General features: G+C 37.7%; 1 protein-coding gene and 1 long non-coding RNA gene across 9 annotated transcripts in view; one reads left to right on the plus strand and one right to left on the minus strand.

Annotated features, from left to right (window-relative positions):
* The window catches only part of CDH20 (cadherin 20), a 215,236-nt gene that overhangs the window by 25,003 nt on the left and 168,218 nt on the right, over positions 1-22,015 (minus strand). For all 4 annotated transcript variants that reach the window (XM_072821783.1, XM_072821775.1, XM_072821776.1 and 1 more), the window contains exons 6-9: positions 20,332-20,519; positions 10,823-11,076; positions 4,456-4,592; positions 1,614-1,735 (exon numbers count right to left, since the gene is read on the minus strand). In XM_072821783.1, the coding sequence (XP_072677884.1) occupies positions 1,614-1,735; positions 4,456-4,592; positions 10,823-11,076; positions 20,332-20,519 (701 nt within the window). The remainder of the gene's footprint in view (positions 1-1,613; positions 1,736-4,455; positions 4,593-10,822; positions 11,077-20,331; positions 20,520-22,015) is intronic.
* LOC140630875 (uncharacterized) overlaps positions 1-22,015 on the plus strand; it is a 71,639-nt gene that overhangs the window by 13,047 nt on the left and 36,577 nt on the right. For 2 of the 5 annotated variants that reach the window (XR_012028570.1, XR_012028568.1), the window contains exons 3-5: positions 6,625-6,835; positions 18,117-18,259; positions 20,294-20,531. This is a non-coding gene — a long non-coding RNA (uncharacterized lncRNA). Of the gene's footprint in view, positions 1-6,624; positions 6,926-18,116; positions 18,260-20,293; positions 21,867-22,015 lie in introns of those variants that run through there. The other 3 variants (XR_012028567.1, XR_012028565.1, XR_012028573.1) reach the window with 3 other exon arrangements.

Here is a 22,015-nt window from a genome sequence, read left to right on the forward strand (position 1 = left end):
AGCCTCACATTGCTCAGCAGGGAGTCTGCTCTCCACCACCCCCTGCTTGTGTTCTCTCTCACTCTCTTCACACTCAAATGAAAAAAAAAAAAAAACCCTCAACTACCATAACACAGTAACTATTGCTGTTTTTATATCCTGCCCCCACCAGTCTTTGTTCACAAGTAGGCATAATTTTATATAACTGCAAGTATGTACATGTAGTTTTTATACCTTCTTTCTTATAATAACACAGATCATTTCTTACACAGTAAAGTCAGCATTGTAACTTTTATTAGCTATATAATGTTTTAGGTCTTCCTAGAAATTCAATAGATGTGGAAGTAGAATTGTCCCAGGCTTGCTGAAAAAATTTTTTAGGAGTGTTATAGACCATTGCACTGAGTTTCAAGAATCAGTAGATGAGATGATTTAGATCAGAATCATTATAGGACTTTTTTTTTTTCTTTCTGTGGCTGATGTGAATCACTACTTCTTTTGACCCAAGTTAGCATGGTGAAGATGTGTTAATCTTTGCTGAGTACAGGATGCTAGTATAACGTTTGGTTGTATTAACTAGTCTCTTTGCAGCAAGATGTCATGTTCAGAGAAGTGAAAGCAAAATCTACCTGAATTACCAAAGCACGAGTCCTTGCGTTATAGATATACACTGCATAGACTCATAATTTCCAGATTAAACCTATCCTGACCCATTTGCCTTAGCACCAGAATCAATAGGACCACAGAGTATCCTTTGGGGGAAGAAATTAGGACTGTGAGGGGATCTTTTGGGTCATAGGTAGAGAAGAAAGCATCTTACAAAAGCAGGAGCAGAAACAAGACAAGGCTTATACTCTGATGTGTGGAAGAGTAGATACAGGGTAGGCAGCAGCCCAGAGTATGCATGGCCACTCCAGGCAGAGTTCTGAATGTTTCTCAGTTACACCACTTGGAATTTGATCAACCACATTATTCATTTACATTTAAGAGCATACTTGAAAACATGTACAGATATGTCTCTGCATATTATAGAACTGTGGTTGTTTCAAATTAGTAGAATATTTTTCCTTCAGATTCCTTTTCTATTAAAATTGACCTGATACGAGCAACATTAGGAAATGTGTTTTAATTGAGGAAGGAGTGAGTAAGTATTCTGGGTAACAAAGCATTCTGAGAATAGGATAAGCAGTCCTTAAACAAGTTACCTGTTGTCAGAAGTTAAGAAAAGGAGGTGGGAAGATATAAAAAATAAACATTCCCTACTGCAAGTATTTTTAGGTATTAGTGCTGAACTGAGGAAAAGAGAAGAGTTTTCTGATCTTCATGGTCCCTCACTCCCAGGACCCAGAGCACATATTCCTGCAGTTGGTACTGTAGATGTGTAGATAACTTCAGGTTAGCCTGTGAATGAAGCTACCACCAAAGCATTGTTGAGATTATAAAATGTAATGGGGGCTCCCCATGGTTGTCCTAACAAATAAACTGTTGCAACATGCCACACAAAAATCAGGGAGTCTTTCATGAACTGTTAGTTTCTGAAGTCTAAACTTCTTTGATGGCAAATTTGGTTATCTGTAGCAGTCATTTCTGAATGTTGGAGGTTAACCAATGTGTACACCTCCAGACTGCCTTACCTGCCCGGCTTTGGCATTTTCACACACAAAAGCTTCATAGAATCTGGGGAATTCTGGAGCATTGTCATTCACATCTAAGACTTTGATTGTGACGGAAACACTTCCAACCTGGGAAGGATTGTCTAAAGAGAACACAGAGAAAACCAAAGGTGAGGGTTCAGTGGTACAAGAAAGCGGTTCTTTGCTGGAATAGGTATTTACCTTGTCACTTTGGTTTTTTAAAGGAATGGATAAAGAACACGAAAATGGCAAGAGAAACAGGATGCATGTGCTGCCTGGTAAGAGTGCAGTCAAATAACACAAGGCGCATGTGCAGAATGAGGTGTGTGTCAGGGTGTGATGTCAGGAGGATGAGGCGAATATGACTTGGGAGGGGGCAGGTATCACAAAATGCATCTTCAAAAGAGGTTTTGAATCTCTCACTTGGCTCACACTTCAGGTTCTGAAATTAAAGATAGGTCAGTTCTGTATTCTGGGCTTGAGAACAGCCCATTTCTAGTTGGATGCATACTGTGTGGCATTGCTTGGCTTTATTCCTGTGGAATAATCAGTTCTTTGAATTATATTTCAGAAGGTTTCAAGTTATTCACAGGAATACAGGTAACACTGCACATTTATTTTTGCCTAGGGACTAAGAAGATATTATGGGATCAGACACACACCTAGTCTTTATCTTTGGCTCAGGCAGAAGTTACTCATAGTCACTCATGGGGAAATGTGTCTTTTGGTCTGTCTTTTGTTTGGCATTGCCATACAAGGACAATTTCACAGCCCCTGGAGGGCCCCTCCTGTCCTTTTTTGTTTTGGCCACATCCCAAGAAGATAAAATAGAAATTGTAAGACACAGAAATTATTCCTAGTAAATAATTTTATAAAATCTCAGAATGCCTTATTCTTCTGATTTATTTTTTCTTTATATATCTTTTCTTTCCCAGAAATATCTATGCTCTCCTATGTTTTCCCCTTAAATATTTCTATTGCCTGGTTACCAAAGTGCTGACCTATTTAATTTTTTTCTGTTATGACTGTGGTACTTGTTTATGGAAGGAATAATGAAAATCCTCCAAAAATGTCAAGGTATATATGATCCCCAAACCTACCACCAGAGATATCAATTATATATGTACTATTTCATATATCCAAAAATATGGGACACACACACACACACACACACACACACGCATTGCAATTAAGCAAAATTAAAAAGTTGGATTTAAAACTTTAATATTTTAGGGCAGTATCATCCTGTATCATTGAAATACACTTCGAAAACATGTATATTAATATCTGCTTGATAGTCTCATTTTATTGTATGGTTGTAACAATTTACTTAGGCAGATCCCTATTATTAGACATTTAGGTAATTCCCATTTTTCCCCCTATGTAAAAATTGCACTGCAGTAAACATTTTGATACATAGATCTTTGTTGACATCTATGATTATTTCCTTAAGATAGTTATTAGAAGCAGGGTTCTTGAGAAGAAGAGTATGAATAAATATATTGGAGAATCTTAATACAAAAGCTTAATTGCCCAGTTGCCCTCCTGAATGACTGTACATAGTTGTGCCAGTACATTGGGGTCTGCATTTCCCTGAACCCTTACCATCACTGTTATGAAAAACTGAATGTAGTAGTGAGTAATCTAATTTTTGTGCAGTTTATAATAAATATGTTATCTAGTTTTTAGTAGTTTTCCATTCTATTTTTAAGTTTATGTTCATAAATCTTTTTAGTGTAAGATGTCTCAAATTTTTGTATTCATGTTTGTGTGTATGCATGTGTGTGGTGAGGGTGATGTAAGTGCTTTCTTTCATCCAGCAATAATGTCCTATACAGAATGGGTCTCTCCCCCACATTTGACACTTTGGCATGCAGATTATTTAAGCTGAAGGCACTTGAGCCCCAGAGGGTTCAAGAGAAACTTCCGTCATTCCCTTAACCCACACAGAAGAATCTAGATTGTTTTTTTTCCCCTCCCCAAAATAAGAGTTATTAACAGGAAAATTTTATCTGAGTGGACTCATCTGTATGGTAGGGCAAACCTCTGATTTTTTTTTTAAGATTTTATTTATTTATTCATGAGACAGAGAGAGAGAGAGAGAGAGAGAGGCAGAGACACAGGCAGAGACAGAAGCAGGCTCCATGCAGGGAGCCCGACGTGGGACTCGATCCCGGGTCTCTAGGATCATGCCCTGGGCTGAAGGCGGCACCAAGCCGCTGAGCCAACTGGGATGCCCCAAACCTCTGATTATCAAACATCTGCTCTTACTGTCCTGTGAAATGCATTTCTGCCCTTGGAAACTCCCAAACTCCTACCCCCTCCTTCATAGTTCAGCCTGACATGTATATCTCATTTTGCCTATCTTTGGAATTTTTATGTCCGTGTGAATTCCCCATATGTATGCATGTTAGATTTGCTTTTCTTTTGTTAATCTGTCTCATGTCAATTTGATTCTTAGTTCAGCTAGAAGGACCCTTGGAGGGGACAGGAGTTCTTGCTCCTTGACAATACTATTTGTGTATTCCCAATCTTATTAAAGATTGAAAACCTCTTATTTCTCAGGAATTGTCCCTTTCTTCATATAGAAGTCTAGCACCTTGATTTAAAGGTGCTATTTTTTGGTGCTGTTTTTGCAGTGTTTTTTTTTTTTTTTTTAATCTCTAGCACAGAACTAGGTATATAGGAGTTGGTAAGTATTTGAACTAAATACATTCACTCACTTGCATAAACCATAATCTATGTTTCTTCCCATAAAGAATATAATAGCTCTAGAAACTTCCACAGTCTACAATGCTTATATTTTGTCACATGACAGAGACCAATTTATTGTGTTACTTACTCATTTCCATAGCAAGGACAGTGATATTATGCCAAGAAAACTCCTCCCGATCAAGGGGTCTTGCAGTCATCAGGGCACCTGTTGTAATGTCCACATAGAAGAATCTTCCAGGGTCACTGCTTCTGTCTATGGAATATCTGCAGAAACACAGATTAAGTACACTGTCTTATTTGAATAACTGTACCACGGCATATTACATGAGAGAACTGAGTGCATACTACGTGAAACATGGCTCAGCTTGTTCTGAGTTAAGGACACTTGGAAGACCACATTTGCTGTTTTATCATGTCCAGAAACAGTCCCCCAATAAAAATCCTCTAAAAAACACGAACACAAACTATTACTGCTTGAATTTCCTCATTCATAAAATGAAATAAAACGGTGCCAAATCCTTGGGGAAGTTTTAAACCAATTAAAGATGAATTCCAGCTGTTTACAGCTTAATACTGCCCTGAGGCTTTTGGGATATTCTGAATATCAACCCCTACATGTCTTAGTTCAAAACAACTTGTAGGGCAGCCCAGGTGGCTCAGCGGTTTAGCGCCGCCTTCAGCCCAGGGTGTGATCCTGGAGACCCGGGATCGAGTCCCACATCAGGCTCCCTGCTTGGAGCCTGCTTCTCCCTGTGCTTGTGTCTCTGCCTCTCTCTCTCTGTGTTTCTCTCATGAATAAATAAATAAAATCTTAAAAAAACAAAAACACGTATTCCTTTAAATTTTGAAATGTTAGATTGGAAATGGAAAAGGTATATAGTTCGGTGGTTCCGATCCCTGTAATTCATATCACCTATTGAGAAGGAAAGATTTCCATCGGGTTCTTTGTAAATGTGCTAATGACTGACCTGCTGGCAGACAATAATGGTATTTATTAGCTAAAGAGTCCTTTTATCCATGGAATATTTTTAGCAGGATGAACCAGGTTTGACTAGGTTGCTTAATGTAAATAAACTTGGAATTTATGAATTTATGGGGTACAGCTTGCTGGAAAATACCATGTGAGCCATGTAATTAATGGAGTATAAAAAGCAGATGTTCCATAACCAGAATGGCTCCTTTTTTTTGTTCAGGCGGTGTCCTTCACTGCTTGTATCTTTCATGTTCAGTATGGTCCAACATGCATCCTTACACAGGAAAAGAAGGATATTTACCTGATGGTTTTAGATCTCTCCAGGGACAGAATGCTTGCCTCATACTTTGCTGTTGTCTCTATCCTTTGAGTTATTATTTTTTTGGGCACTGGGTAAGAGCCACAATTCCTGTTGAATCTAATTTGGCAGTCTAACTCTCTGTGTTCCCTCACCTGGTCCCCATTTTGGGAGATTCAGTAAGTGTGGAGGGAGATTCAGGCATCTGTATGTTTAAAATCCTCCATGGTATGTAGCCATGATTGAGAACCATTCTTGAGAATCTGTGTAGTTCTTAGTTGCCATTTGTGGAATACCAGATGTTTTATAGCTTCTTTTTAAAATTGTTATAAAATCTCTAAGAGGTAGATATTATCTCAGTGAGCAGAAAAGAAAACTAAGAGAAGTCACTTTTGTACAGTTAAACAGCTAATAATTTGCAGGGGTAACATATGTTTATATACGTGCATATAAAACTACTATAACATATTGGGTTCAAAATTCTATTTAATGTTGTCAGGGATTGCAGCCTATATGTTAAAGTTGTTGAAACTAGGAAACTGCCATTTTGATGGGAGTACGAAGTTTCTTTAGTGCATTTTTTAAATTGCAGGTTATGAAATCAATATGGTAGGTTATGACTAGTGTTGAAAGAAAATGAAATGGAACATATGCATGCCAGACTGTCACATGCAGTAAGGGTAAATATTGATGGTACCGCTTTTGTTTCAAATATGAACAAGTGAGACGCCTGGGTGGCTCAGCGGTTGAACATCTGCCTTTGGCCCAGGGAGTAATCCCAGGAACCAGGATCGAGTACCATATCGGGCTCCTTGCAGGGAGCCTGCTTCTCCCTTGGCCTGTGTCTCTGCCTCTCTCTTTCTGTGTCTCTCATGAATAAATAAAATCTTAAAAAAACCCCAAATATGAACAAGTTTGTAGGTATATATACATATATAAACACAGACACTTATGTAGTATATTCTTATGTGTGTATAATTTGGTAAAATGTTTTGTTCCAAATATGTTTTTTTTTTTTTCTGTAGGGATTCGAGTTGGCCTTTCAGAGAGGCATTAAGGGAAAAGGTGACCACTAAGGCCTGGAGAAGTGGAATCATCTCAGTTACAATTCTCCACGAGTTGGGAAATTTAAGGAAGAAGTAGTGCCATTCTCTGCTTGTGACCCATTTTAATAAACACTTACTGTAGCCACACATTGCTCTGAATACTTTACATTATATTGGCTCATGTAACAGGGTAGGTTCCGTTATCTTGGTTTTATAGGTAAAGAGACTGAGTCCTGGATTGGTTATGTCATTTCCCAAGATTGGAATCAAGTCTAGGCAGGTTGGTTTCAAGTTCCTACTCCTAACTGCCACTCCATGCTGTTTTATTGCATATGGAACGAATGCAATTGTTGAAGGAAACAAAGCCTTATCTCTTCTTGAAATTGACTAAGCCATGATGACAAGCCATTGACTTCTTAGTAAAGAACAAAATTAATTTAAAATTAATTGGAGCATTCTTTCCTAGGCATAATTAGTGATTTAGTTTTAAAGTTCACTGGCTATTTTAAAAGTTGAATTTATCTTTGGAAAAAAATACGGTCTTTTCTTTCAGCCAGCCATTCAGCCCATGGAGCTATAATCCTGATGGCAGCTCTCCAAGCTGTAGGCATGGTCTGGAGGGGAGAGGCAGCCCCTAGCCTCTATGATGAAGCAGCTTTCTACACTCAGACATACAGTGCCATAGCAAGTGTCGCAGATGGTATGGGAGGTGGTATGGGAGGTGGGACTAACCAACAGAACCCGTGACAGTACTGCCTGCTGACACACCGAGAGGAAACACTGCAAGCTTGCCTTAGAGAAGCCTTCCTGATCTAGTTGGAACCCCCTTCCGATTTCCCACATCAGAAGTTACTGAACTGAGGCAGTAGAGGCATTCGCTACTCTGAGTGGGACGCTGGGCCATTTTCAGGAGGCAGGAGAACAAATTAAAGGTGTAGATACAGATGGAAAATGAGGAAATTGGGACATACTAGTGAATTATGTAGGTGGTTTTCCTTTCTCTAACCATAATACTCCCACCAATTATGGGCAGAATAGGTATAATATTCACATACAGAACTGCCTTCAGTGAACAAAAGCTAGTGTTTGTTGGGCTCCCTGCTTACTTGCTTGGCTGAGGACATACTCTGAATTTGTGAGCAATTTGAAGGTGGGGCATCATCGGCAGGCTTTCTAAATCCACACACACATACTCTGGGAGGGCAGGCTGTTTCCATACCAGCAGAAGCCTATTTCAGGTGCCAAATGATTCCATTTCCTGCTTGCCAGAAGTGCCTTGGGCATTTATTAAAAATTTAGGAGATCCTAAATTGTTTAGGAGATACTAAACATGGTATTTTTCAGGTAATATGTAACTAAATCTGGATATTTGGTTTTGGGATTTACTAGTAAATCATGACCAGTTTATATGCCTGAGCATGCCATAAAGTTTCTACAAAGGAGATTATGAAGGTCCTAATAATTTTTTAAAAAAGTTAAATGGCCTATCCATAACATTTTAACCTAAGGTGATACATTGATTTTAGGGCAGTTTAATATGTGTTTTCTTTTTAGGAATATAAATCTCATTTATTTCTAATAAAAATGCAGAAGATGAATTAGATAGCCAAGCAGCATATAACTTGCAAATTATTTTAAAAGAAAATAACTTTTATAGGAAAAATGAGGATAAAATGAGCAATTTGGGGAAAGATAACAGGACAGTAATTTCCAAATGGATTTATTAAATGATAGCCAGAGATTTGCCTTTTATGTGCTTTTCCCTCTGAGAATCCAGGACTCCTAATATATATCTGAGTCTAGGGACCATTCTTTATTCCTGTCAGACAGTACAGAGTCAGGACCCCTCTATCTTGGCAATATGAATTCTCCTTTGCAACCAAAAGGCAGAAGGAGAATTATCCCCAGTTCTGATAGGAGGGATTCTTTCCCCCTCTGTCTGAATGATTATCTTGTTCTCTCCAGGCCTGTGACTGTCACCCTGTTCTGGCCAGTTTCTCTCTCAGGCCCTAGAGTTCTGCCCCAGAGTAAGCCCAGGAGACCCTGCTCTCTACCTCTGGCCTATTCACTTGTGGATTCCTCCTGACTGGGATATATTGGAATAGAAAACTTCTCGATTGTGTGCCTCCCTGATGCAGGCCAACTGATGATTTTCAAAGGCCAGTCATCTGAAGCAGTATTTTCTGTTAGCCAGACAGGATTCCTTAATTTTGTGTGCCTCATTTTGCTCCATGGCAGGAGTGGATGTAGGCTTGTTGGTGTCTTGCTTTTATTTGTATGTCTGTCATTAGTTGATGACTTCAGTCTTGTATACTGCACATACACACTAGGGGTGTGTGTATGTGTGTATGTGTTTTCTGACTGCATTCAGTCTCTTTTGCTTGTCACTTAGCAGTGTAACTCCTAACAACTGTATTCCCAGTGCTTACCATGTGGAAATCCAGATTCAGAATCGGGAAAGAAGATGTAGAAGTATATACTGGATACTTGATTGTTTTAGAAATGGACTCTAAGTTTTTCAAGCTTATGCCTGTTTTGTTTCTCTCCCTCCATAAAATTTTCCCCACAGTATCTTTTCCAACATGAACAGATGAACTAATTGATCAGAAGATATAAATATATTTTTCTTGGCTTCTGAAAATATGAATTTATAGAATCTGTTTCATTTATGTTACGGTTGTTTTGGGAATAATATGGTTTTACTAACTTCTTCCCTCCTATTATACATTTTAAAAGCTTAAGGTTGAAATATCATTTCTATAAAGTTGATGTAATTCATACTAGAAAGATTAGTTGACTTCTAAAAATCAAATATCAGAATTCAAACAAAATCATTTTAGCCATTTTAATGCCTGCAAATGTAAAATGTTTACTAGTTGGTTAGATGAAGCAGATTTTCCCCAGTAAAGTTATTCTCAGGAGAGAAGCATCCTTGTTAAACTGAAAAAGCATGTATTCATTAAATACAAAGTAGCGCTAGGTAAGGGAAGTATCCAATAGAAAAGGCATTTGATAAATTGGGGTGCATTTAAAATGTGTTATCTGTACTAAAGCCCCAGATCCATTTTTGCCATTTGGCTTTCAACAATTAATATGACAGATGGCCCCCAAACAGCCTTGGAATCCTGATCTTTTGTGTCAAGCTTCAGAGGTTTGGCAGTTGCTCTGGAAGGTTGAGGTGTCAACCTATCAGCGGTTTGCACTTTGGCTCCAGAGTTGATAGAAGGAAATAGCCATGGCTGTAAGAGCAGCTCTCCTCCCTGCCTTGTTGGGGAAGCATCTTGATTGGAATCTTTAACTACAAAACACCATTTGGAGAGATTATTATGTAGGCTTGAAATAGAAAGCTCTATCTAGCCATTCTACAAGGCACTGAAGCCATTGACAGCAGGAATAGTTTCTATGTTCTTTTGTAGTATATGGAAATATATATATATAGTAGAGAAATCAAAGGTTCATAGGAATTGAAAAAATGTGCAGTGATCACTTTTGTATTCATTAATAAGATTTGAAGGTGGTTCTGTTTTGTTTTAAGTAGACTTCATGCCCAGGTGTGGAGCCCAGTGTGGGGCTTGAACTCACAATCCTGAGCTGAGACCAAGAGTTGGACGCTTAACTGACTGAGCCACCCAGGCGCCCCAGGATTTGACAGTTTTTAACTTTTTTGTGCTATGTGTCTGTATGTGCTTTATCGAATTGGGGATGTTTTGATCCTCCCATCCCTTCCCCCTCCTGGGATATTTGGCAATATGTGGGGACATTTTAAGTTGTTACAACTCAGGGAGTGCTACTGGCATTTAGTGGGTTGAGGCCAGAGATGCTGTTAAACATTGTACGATGCACAGGGCAGCCTGTCACAACAAAGAATCCATCCTAGAATATCAATAGGGCTATGATTAAACGTAAGGTAGGGGTGTGCGTGTGCATGTGTGTGTGGTGTGTGTGTGTGTGTGTGTATGTGAGTATGCATGTGTTTTTTGCTGAACCAATTGGCAGTAAGTTGCAGACATGATACATTACTTCTAAATAACATGAAAAAGCCATAATATTTAAACAAGAAGAACTAAAAAGGAGAGTCTTCAGAGATGGAAGAAGCAAAGGGAAAAAGTGCTAGAAAATTAGATACCAGGGGAGGGAAGATTCTGAGGCATAAGAAAGGTGAAATCTATGGAAAAACCTGATTGAGTTGTTGGTCACATCTGGGTCCTTGGCAGAAATGATCTGTATGGTTGTTCCAATCGCTACATCCTCCGGAACCTCCACAAAATAAAAGCCTGGTTCAAAGATGGGGGGCTCATCCACGTCTTCCACGCTGATGTGCACTGTTGTTGTGTCCTGAAATGGTCCTAGGTTCAGGAAACGCATCTCTAGGTGAGGATTGGCTCCTTCCACTTTTAAGGTGTAACTTTTCTTGCTTTCAAAGCTCAGGGGCTGAAAATTATTGTGACAGGAAAATTGATTAGCCATGAGCATATATATCAAGGTTCTAAAGGGTCACCAATATTGATGGCTGGAAGGTAGACTCCCAACTTCACTAAAATGGTGGGAAAGAGGCAAAGGGAAAAACAAGGAACTTTTCTTTTGTTCCATAGTTGGTCTTTTTTTTTTTTTTTTTTTTAAGATTTTATGTATTTATTCATGAGAGACACAAAGAGAGAGAGGCAGAGTCATAGGCAGAAGGAAAAGCAGGCTCCCCATGGGTAGCCCGAATCGGGGCTCAATCCCAGGACCTGATCATGACCTGAGGACCAAAGGCAGACGCTCAACCACTGAGCCACCCAGGTGCCCCAATAGTTCTTGGTCTTGAGGTCATTTTCAACAAATGGAGTAAAGAAGGTAAGGAATGTGGCTGGATACTTGAGAGAGGATGAAGGCAGCCAGTGTACTGGTCAGGAAATCCCATTACTCTGGGCAAGCTCTGCTTTACCTACCTGTTCTTTAGTCAGCTTAATCCCCATATCATTAAACTGCTTGTTTACCTGAAAAGATGTCATGAGTACTAAGAGCTTGAGTTCAGTTTCAGAATACCTATACAACTGAGGCCTAGTCTTTTCCATCTTCTTTAAAAATAATTCTTTGGTACAAAGGCAATAGTGATTTTTTTCAAGAAACTACCACAAGCACCTTAGAAGGGTTCTCAGAATAATGTGCTAGATTAGTGTTTGTGTATTAAGTTTACCAGAGACACTCTCCTTTAAAAACCTCCTAAAGACCTAATCCAGTGCCTCATTTTCAGTGAAGAGATTGAGACAGAAGGCTGAGAATGTTGGGTTAAGCAGACGTGGCTACATAGTGTCAGAGTAGAAATGCTCTAGATTTTTAAATTCCTCACTCAGAGGTCATCCACAAACCTTTAATTTTGTCTATAAAATTCGATGTTACACATACAAATTTTTTGGTTGTCCCCGCCCCCCCTTTTAAAAATTCTATTCCTACCTTAAGAGTGTTTTATGTCAAAGTAAATACATTTTAGGGTAGAAAGTGAACTTCAATGGTATCTCTTAAGACAATCCATTTATTATTTTTTTTAAACTGACAAAATTTCTAAGTGTTTTGAGCAATAATTACCTCAAAGCATCAACGGAAGGATCATAGAAAGTTAGTCCTTTAAGATAATTACAGTGGTTAGTGAAGCAGTTATTAAAGCTTAAAAGTCACACGTCCACTTGGCAGCAACTTAAAGTTTTCTAACTAAATATTCACTGGCGATTTTTTTCATAAAATATGCTGAATGTCAGCAAATTTTATGTTAGAGGCATGTGTCCATTTTAATTAACCGCTTTGCTTTTGAGAAACAAGTAGAAGTTGCTTGCTTTTACTTCATTTTCAAATTCTAACAGAGTTTTTTGTGCTGTTGCTGTTTGGTTATTTGTTTGCATTAGGTACACCCTGCATTATATTCCTTGTTTCATGGAGTCAGCCATTCCCATTGGAACTAAGCAGTCATTTTACCGACTTCCTTGTCTCCCTAGTTTTTAGTCAAAAGGCAAGGTTTTAGGGGCGCCTAGCTGGTTTAGTCTGTAGAGCATGTGACTCTTAATCTCAGGATTGTGAGTTTGAGCCCCACATAGGGTGTAGAGATTACTTACAAAAAATAAATTAAAAATTAATTGAAAAAAAAAAAGCAAGATCTTATTAATAGGGAAATCTGCCACCCAGATTATGATATGCTCGAAGTAATAGTTTCACTGATTTATACTTACTCTCTAAATCTAGACATTCATTGTTTCCTGGTAAATTATATTATGTTCTCTTTAAATTCTTTCTTAAATATGGGTAATCCAAAGTGGGCACTGTTGTTTATGTTAGGCTTGAGCTAGATAAAGTTTGGTTTCCCCTTAATTTTAAGTCATTTTTCTAATTTGGTGTAATTTTGTATTTGTTTTCTTTTTAAAATTAAGGTATAATTTACATACATTAAAATTCATCTTTTTTAGTATATATTTTGCAGGTTTTGACAGATTACATAGTCGTGTTTCCATCATGATGAGATATAGAACATTTCTATCACTGCCATTACCCTTTGCCTTGTGCCCCTTTGTGGTAAGGGGCAGCCAATCACTGACCTATGCTCTGTCCCTAGTATAAGAATGTCATTAGGGGGATCCCTGGGTGGCGCAGCAGTTTAGCGCCTGCCTTTGGCCCAGGGCGCGGTCCTGGAGACCCGGGATCGAGTCCCACGTCAGGCTCCTGGTGCATGGAGCCTGCTTCTCCCTCTGCCTGTGTCTCTTCCTCTCTCTCTCTCTCTCTCTCTCTCTCTCTCTCTGTGCGACTATCATAAAAACAAAACAAAAAACAAAACAAAACAAAACAAAACAAAAAACAAAACAAAACAAAAAAACATTAAAAAAAGAATGTCATTAGGGGGCAGCCCCGGTGGCCCAGCGGTTTAGCACTGCCTTAGGCCTGAGATGTGATCCTGGAGACCTAGGATTGAGTCCCACGTTGGGCTCCCTGCATGGAGCCTACTTCTCCCTCTGCCTGTGTCTCTGCCTCTCTCTCTTTCTGTGTCGTCATGAATAAATAAATAAAATCTTAAAAAAAAAGGCATGTAAATGGAACCATTCAGTATATTTTTCGTATCTGGTTTCTTTCACCTGGCATGATGCATTTGAAATTCATCCATATTGTTTTGTGAATGAATAGTTCATTCCTTTTTATTGCCAAGTTCTGTTTATTTTATGGGTGTACCACAATTTATTTATCTGTTCTCTACTAGAGGTACATTTGAGTTGTTTCCAGTTTCTTATGGTTATGAATAAAGCTGCATGAACATCTGTATACAGATTTTTGTGTGAACGTAGGTTTTTATTTAATTTGGGCAAAAATCTAGGAATGGGATTGCAGGATTGTATGATTAAGTATATTTTTAACTTTATAAGAAATTTCCAAACCAATTTTTAAAGTGGCTCTACCATGTTGCATTCCCACCAGCAATGTATGAAAGTTCTAGTTGCTCAATATCCTTGTCATTATTTGATTTCATCAGTTTTTCTGATTTTAGCCATCCTCGTGGGTATGAAGTGGTATCTCATTGGAGTTTGATTTGCATTTATGTATCTTCTTTAAGAGTTCATGTATTCTGTATTCAAATCCTTTATCAGACATATGTTTACAAATATTTTTTAACCAATCTGTAATGACTTAGTAGTGCTTTTGAAGAGAAACTCTTAATTTTGATGAAACCTTATCACTTTTTTTTTTTTTTAGGAAGGAAAGAACATTCCTTTTTTTTTTTTTAAGATTTTATTTATTTATTAGAGACAGAGAGAAAGAGAGAGAGAGGCAGAGGGAGAAGCAGACTTCATGTAGGGAGCCTGACATGGGACTCGATCCCGGGACTCCAGGATCACGCTCTGGGCTGAAGGCGGTGCTAAACTGCTAAGCCACCAGGGCTGCCCTTATTTATCACTTTTTAAAAAAAGATTTATTCATTTGAGGGAGAGAGAGTGAGAGTTCATGAGCAGGGAGGCAAGGGCAGAGGGAGAAGCAGACTTCCTGCTGAGCAGGAAGCCCAATGCAGGGCTCAATCCCAGGACACTAGGATCATGACCTGAGCCAAAGGCAGATGCCCAACTGACTGGGTCACCCATGTGCATTATTTATCACTTTCTTACTGGGATTTTGGTGTTGTATCTAAGAAATCTTTGCTTTATAAGGATCACAAAGATTTTCTTCCATGTTTCCTTCTAGGAATTGTATAGTTTTAGTTTATTACATTTAGGTAAGTATGTAATCCATTTTGAATGTGTTTTTGTGAGGTGTGAAATGGGTTTTTTTGCATATGGATATCCAGTTTTTCAACACTATTTGTTGAAGAGATAAAGTGAGTTTTTAATTATTAAACGTTTTTAAAAAATAAGTTACCTAGTGATGATTACTTAAGATTATTGTCTCCCTCACTTAAATAATTTTATTATTTAAAATTGAAAGAATACATTGTCCTAAATACTCTAAGTGTTAAGTTGTTCAAATTGAAATTCGAGTTTAACTTTTTTCTCGTGAAATGTTTTTTTGTACTTACTTTTAACATCAAGAAATTGTTTCCATAGTCATAATAGTAAAGCCAAGAATAGTAATCTCAAAACCTAAGTTCCAAATTCCAGAAATTTCCCAAAATTAGAGCACATAATAACATATAACAAATATATTTTTGAAAATTGAGTCACAAAAAACTGTGGCACAAAATAGTAACACAGCTTCTTTAAGCAGAATTAATTATTCCTTCCTCTGTTTCCATAGCACTTTGTCATACTTACATTATGGTTCTTTTTATTCCGTTTTACAGATGTTTCATTGTTGGTCCCTTTCACCAAACTTAAGGGTAAAGGCTATGAATTAGATTTTTATTCCCCAGTGCCTACCAAGGATCTAAAACCCAAAAGGCAGCAAAAAAATGTTATATTGAGTAGTGTAAAAAAGTTTTTCAGTGCAGGTATTAATAGTACTTGTTGGGTGATAATATATACAGATTTTATGTTACAATATTCAGTGATTTTAAGGTGTGCATCTTTTCATATTTTGGAATTTTGGAAATCCGTTGCTTCTCCAGTTAATTGATGGCATCTTAAAATTGCTTTAGGCCCACCAGGAAATAGGATGCATGCATTTCAGTTGAGTTCTGCACATTGTGGATACTACATGTGTTGAACTTCATTGCCTTTTAAAATGTCTTCAGAAAGATTGTACTATGATTTGACATTGAAACAAAAATTGTTGTGTGGGCAGAATGGCATGGAAACAACAGCAGGAAGTAAATCTGCTATTAGTGAAGCACATATGTCTGTGTCAACAAGAGCTTTTTCAAAAACTATAAACTAAGGAAGAAGAAGGCATTGTATCATTTAAATTGCAAGATTTTTTCTTCTTCTTTTTAAAAGTAGTATATAAAATAGTGATGTGATTTACATTTCACAGGCATCTTAGATTTGCTCTTTGTGGACTACCTAAGAGGGAAATGGACTCAAAACAATTGCTTGTTGCATCCTGGGAGATGGAAGACATGCTGAAGATTGGAGTATGGTGTAACAGCATGCTCATCTAGAATAAAGAGCAATTTGAAAAATATGTGTTTCAAGTTATCTTTCAAGCATTTAAGTTAAGAGACTGAAAATCAATTGATTGATTACTTAAAAGCCAAAAAGACCCAAGGTACTGGGTAGTAATCAGTGTGGTTTATGAAGACCCAATTCTATCAATTCAACTTAATTTTTCTTTTTGAAAAAGTATGTGCTTTTTAGATGAATAATAGGGCTTAGGGAAATAAATCAAAAGCCGAACTTCTGTTTCAATTTTATATGACATTATTAATGACAAAGTAGAAGATGGGTGTGGATCAGGCATCTGAGTGAATGTTGTTCCAAAAGTATAGACTGAGCAGTCAATAGCCTCTAAAGTATTTATTATATTTGACTTGTCTATCTCCCAACGTATTGACCTCTTTTTTAATTCCATTTTCTGTCACTTCCTAAATTCAGAAGAGAAATCCAAATGACCTTGGCAAAACTGATGTCTGTTTTGATTAAACATGGATATAGTTTTAGTAATAACAATGAAAGACAGCAGTGTATCTTAGGAGCTTAATCTTTCTTCACATAAGGGAGCTGGAGAAACAACACTTTGAGGTTCCTTTCAAATACAAAATTTTAATAGTTAATGTTTTTAAAAATAAATGGCTTGTAATAAGGTCTAAGCTATATTCTAATAATTTGACATAAATTAGTATTATTTAGAATTATGTTATTTTAAGATACAAGATAAAATTGAAAATATATTGAGAATCCCAAAAGCTCTTTTTCTGATTGCTTAATTGTTTTAAAGAAAATTTTTATGTTAAACAATAATTATCCTAAGCTTTGAGCAAATATTTACCTTATTCACAGTTATCAGTCATGATAGGCAATGTATTATTAACTGCTTACTTGGGGCATATCATGCATAGGGGAATGTTCTCAATCCTATATACCAAATTGGTATTATTATTTCTAATCATCTTTTATATTTCTTTTTTTTATCTTTTATATTTCTAACATGTTATTAACTCTCAAGGAATGAGAATAAAATAAGAAACTAATATTTAAATTATATTCAGATGTACTTGATGATTGTGAAGTTAATATCAGCATTTTACACTGCTTTGAGGTCATTGTGTGCTGGTTATGAAGATTTCTTGTTGGTGAAATGCTGAATATATCTGTTCTTTTGCTGCATTTGTATATTGCTTAAGTGAATATAGGACAAATGTATGTGAACTCTTCCCTTCAAAAGCAGTGTTAATTAAGCTCTGTGGAACAGCATATAGTAGTTATTAAGCACATTAACTTGTGCCCCATTCTAAGTTATGACCGTTGCTTTCATCAAGATCATTGCACATTAACTTGTGCCCCATTCTAAGTTATGACCGTTGCTTTCGTCAAGATCGTTGGTGATCTTCATGTTCCTAAAGTCTGTGGTCAGTTTTCAGGGTTCTTACATGAGCTTCAGTAGCATTTGTCTTCCCTTCTCCTGGAGATGGTTTTTCATGCCTTCCAGAACACCATACTCCCTGGATTTTCCTCCTGTTTCCCTGCTCTCCCCTTCTTAGTCTCCTTTCTTATCCTTGCTCTTCTCTCTGACCTCTTCATGTTGGGGTGCTGCAGGGCTCATTTCACTATCTTCTCTATCTATGCCCAGGCCCTTGGAATTTTCATGTATTTTCTTGTATTTGTTTTAAGATACAACTGCAGGGCAGCCCTGGTGGCGCAGTGGTTTAGCGCTGCCTGCAGCCTGGGGTGTGATCCTGGAGACCTGGGATCGAGTCCCACGTTGGGCTTCCTGCATGGAGCCTGCTTCTCTCTCTGCCTCTCTCTCTCTCTCTCTCTCTCTCTCTGCATAAATAAATAAACAAATCTTTAAAAAAAATAAGATACAACTGCATCTTAAAGGCTGCATATCATTTATATGCTTGCGACTCCCAAATTTTGTATTTCCAGCTTTCTTCCAGAACTCTTCTCCAAACTCCATACTCCTATAGCCAGCAGCGTGACACATCTCCACTTGGGTAACATGTCCAGAACTTAATACAGGATTTGCCACCACCTGCCACCTTCTCTACCTGCAGACTCTCCCATCTCAGGTACAGGCAGCTCTGTTCTTGTTGCTCAGTTGACTTCTCTCTTTCTTTCACATCCTCATCCAATCTGTTAGGAAATCCTATTGATTCTACTTTCAAAATGTATCTAGATTCTGATCACTTCTCACTATCTCCATTCCTACTACCCTAGACCAAGCCTCCATCATCTACCTAGATTATTGCAGTAGTCTCCCGGCTGGTCTGCATGTTCCCATCCTTGCTCCCCTCTTAACGGGAATTCCTTTCTCAACACAGCCAACACAGTAATTATTTTATAATGAAAGTCCAGTTCTGTCATGTATGTTTTATTTTTTTAATTTTTTAAAAAACATTATTTTATGGAGAGAGAGAGAGTGAGAGCATGAGCAGGGAGTAGGAGGGGTATAGGGAAAGGTAGGGAAGCAGACTCCCTGCTGACCATGGAGCCCAATGTGGACTCCATCTCATGACCCTGAGATCATGACCTGAGCCAAAGTCAAGAGTTGGACGCTTAACAGATGGAACCACCCACGTGCTCCCTATTATTTATGTTTTAAAGCCTTCCAGTTCTCCTCTTCACTCAGAGGAAGAAGTACTTACAGCAGCCTGAACTTGTTACTTTTCTTCTTTCATCTCCTGCTGGTCTTCCCCTCCACTCAACCTTCTCAGCCCCCATGTTGCTTTTGAAACACACTTGGCAGAGCCCTGTCTTTGGGCCTTGGCACTGGTTGTCCCTTTGCCTGGAACACTTTCCCTCAATATCTCCATGCACATTCCCCTATCTTCTGGGCTGCATGTACAGTTCTCCCTGAAAGTCACTTGTAGGGTACCTCCCAGGGTTGTGCATTGTCAGCCTGCCCAGCTCTGTGCTGTGACTCTATCCACTTTACATTTTTGTATGAATGTCACTTCTCTGTAAAGCCAACCCCAAGCACCCAGTTTAAATTCAAAATCATGTTGACTTTTCTAATATCACTTTTGTTCTGTTTTACTCCTCCTCATCCTAGCATGTAACGCTTTCTAGTATATTACTTTGTTGATTTACTTGCTGTTTTTTTTTTTTTAAGATTTTATTTACTTATGAGAGATATAGAAAGAGGCAGAGACAGGAGAAGCAGGCTGCATGCAAGGAGCCCAATGTGGGACTTGATCCCGGGACTCTGGGATCATGCCCTGAGGTGAAGGCAGACACTCAACCACTGAGCCACCCAGGCTTCCAGTTTACTTGCTATTTTGATTGTCTTCCTCCCCTTACTAGAATGTAAGCTCCATGAAAGCAGATGTTTTTGGTTATTTTATTTACTCTTTAACATTAAATGCCTAGAATATAATACCTGGCACATAGGTAGATGCTCAACAAATATTTGTTGAATGAATAATTTAAAATATCTTGGGTTTTTAGATGTATTTAAAATAGAGGAGAAAGAAGATTAAATCAAGGAATTTTTTAATTTCTTCACATGTATTTACTAGGATGTTAAAACTTCAGTGTTTCAAGGTTTTATCTTCCACCCTAATATATCCATATGTGCTTTGTGCCACAGAAAATATTGTTAGCTTATATTCAGAAAACTTGGTGATTTATGAAGCAAAGGAGTTTCAAGTGATACTACCACTCAGCAGTTATGTTTGATAAAGCTTTTCCAAGTCTAATTAGCATCTATGGATCTTCCAGTGGCAATTAAAAAAATCTCTGCATGTTATTTATTGATTCATAAATAATATTATAGCTTGTTTTATTGTTATTTATGGCATATTATGGTAAAAATGAGTGTTATTCAACTGCAAATATTGATCAAGTCATTAACATCATTAGTGAATTAAGCTACTATAGTTTTTTAAGTGGTTAAATAGCTAGGAGAAAGGACATATTTATATTTTTATCGTGATCTGGTACCCTCTCTGTAAAATGATGACACAGACAAAGTTACATGTAAGCAAAAGGAATAAGAGTTGTTTTTTTCTTTTAAGAAGTGAAAAGAATGTTTATCAGAGGATTTGAAGCTGTATGTATTAATAGCACAACAGCCCTTCCTAACATCTCATATATATTCACAGCCTCCATTAACATGATTTGGAAAGAGGAGTTGGATTACCTTCTTCACAGTTATGATGCCAACTTGGAAATTGGGATCTGTGTTAATGTCAAAGGCATCTGCACCATCTCCATCCACAATGGTATATTTCATCTCTGCGTTGATTCCTTCATCCAAGTCCTTGGCAAACACTCTACCCACGGTGGAGCTAACTGGCGCCGATTCCAGCACACTCATCTGATAATGTTCTATGAAGAAAGGTCAGAACAGGCATTCTTGTAATCTGTTACTATAAAAAATACCACAATATCAAATCATATCAGGCATGCTGGTCAAGACATCTTTCTCGTTCAAGAATTAAAACTTGAGTTTTACAGAGAAACTGAGACCCCAAAAGGCTGAGCAAACAGTATGAAGTCTTATCCTATACTGGTTATTTGATAAGGATGGGCCAAGATAGTTTGACCTAATCCTAAGACTAGAACAAGATAAAAACAAAAATATTTCTTATTTCCATGAATCTACCCTCAGTGTGGAAGGAGTTACCTCGCTTTCCAATCTTTCAGTCCCTCCTAATGGACTGTTGCCTCAAATGTTAATTCTTTCTGAGGAAGAAAAAAGCATTGTGATTGCAAAGTACACATTTATTCTGTTCAAACTTGAGATACCGACATTTTCCTTCGTGGCCAGGCCAGTGTGTGGAATTTCTACCCCAGTGGCCACCTGCCCAAATTTAACAGTGATCAGTGATCTATGAAGGAGGGACAGCTGCAGAGAGCAAGCTCCCACCAGCTCCATGTGTTGTCCATCAGTGGTGTGTCCTTACCCTTGGCTCTGCTTACTGGAAACCTCTGTTGTTTCTTGTTATCTTTTTTCAGAACAGAATATCCAAATGTTCTCACAAATGTAAGAATCTCAGAGTTGGTAATGTTCTCCTTTTCAGATTCACAATTAAATTTAGTTCCTTTTTGTCTCCACAGAGTTATGTCTTCGCTAACCTTCTCTGGGGCTCAGCTTTTTGACATTCTTCTTCATTTTGTCAATCAAAATGTGACTGACTAAATAACGAAGAAAATCACACAATCACATTTTCAATATGTTCATGGTCTCTTTTATTCTAATACGTATTTCAAGCTATAGGGGAGCCTGGGGTGTGAGGGCTTGAGTTTCACAAAGATCTGGGGAGGTTGACAGCACCCAACCAGCTCACAGCACCTCCCTTGCACAGGAGAAGAAATAATGCCTGTTCTTTGCCAGTATGAGTCAGGAAATTGCTAATGTCTGTATTAAAGCTGGCAGGCACTTGGATTTCATGATATCCTTCCATTCTCTACCAAAGTTAATGGATTAGACTTTGCTATTGCAGAACTTTTGGGAAAAACCAGGAAAGCTATTTGTTCTGTGTTTAAATAAGCATTTACATAAAATTTCTACACATGATGCATTATATTAGAAAGAAATAGCCTGAGATCTTGATATTCCATTATATTTGGTTTAAAGGTAACTGAACTTGTTCAATAAAAAAAATAATAGGAGTGTCATTTTGCCAACATCCCATAATCAGTTATGGTAATATTTATAGAAAGGAAGGAAAATTGAATTTTTGAAATGAGCAGTCAGAAGATAATAAGGCAGAGAGTTTATCCAAGATAAGTTTATGAAATAGGTCATTGAAACTTTGTTTTAGCAAACAGATGGGAAAACATTTAATGGTGAGGTGAAGACAATTTTTTATTTTTTAAAG

This window comes from Canis lupus, chromosome 1, assembly GCF_048164855.1.
Source record: "Canis lupus baileyi chromosome 1, mCanLup2.hap1, whole genome shotgun sequence".
Taxonomy (NCBI): domain Eukaryota; kingdom Metazoa; phylum Chordata; class Mammalia; order Carnivora; family Canidae; genus Canis; species Canis lupus.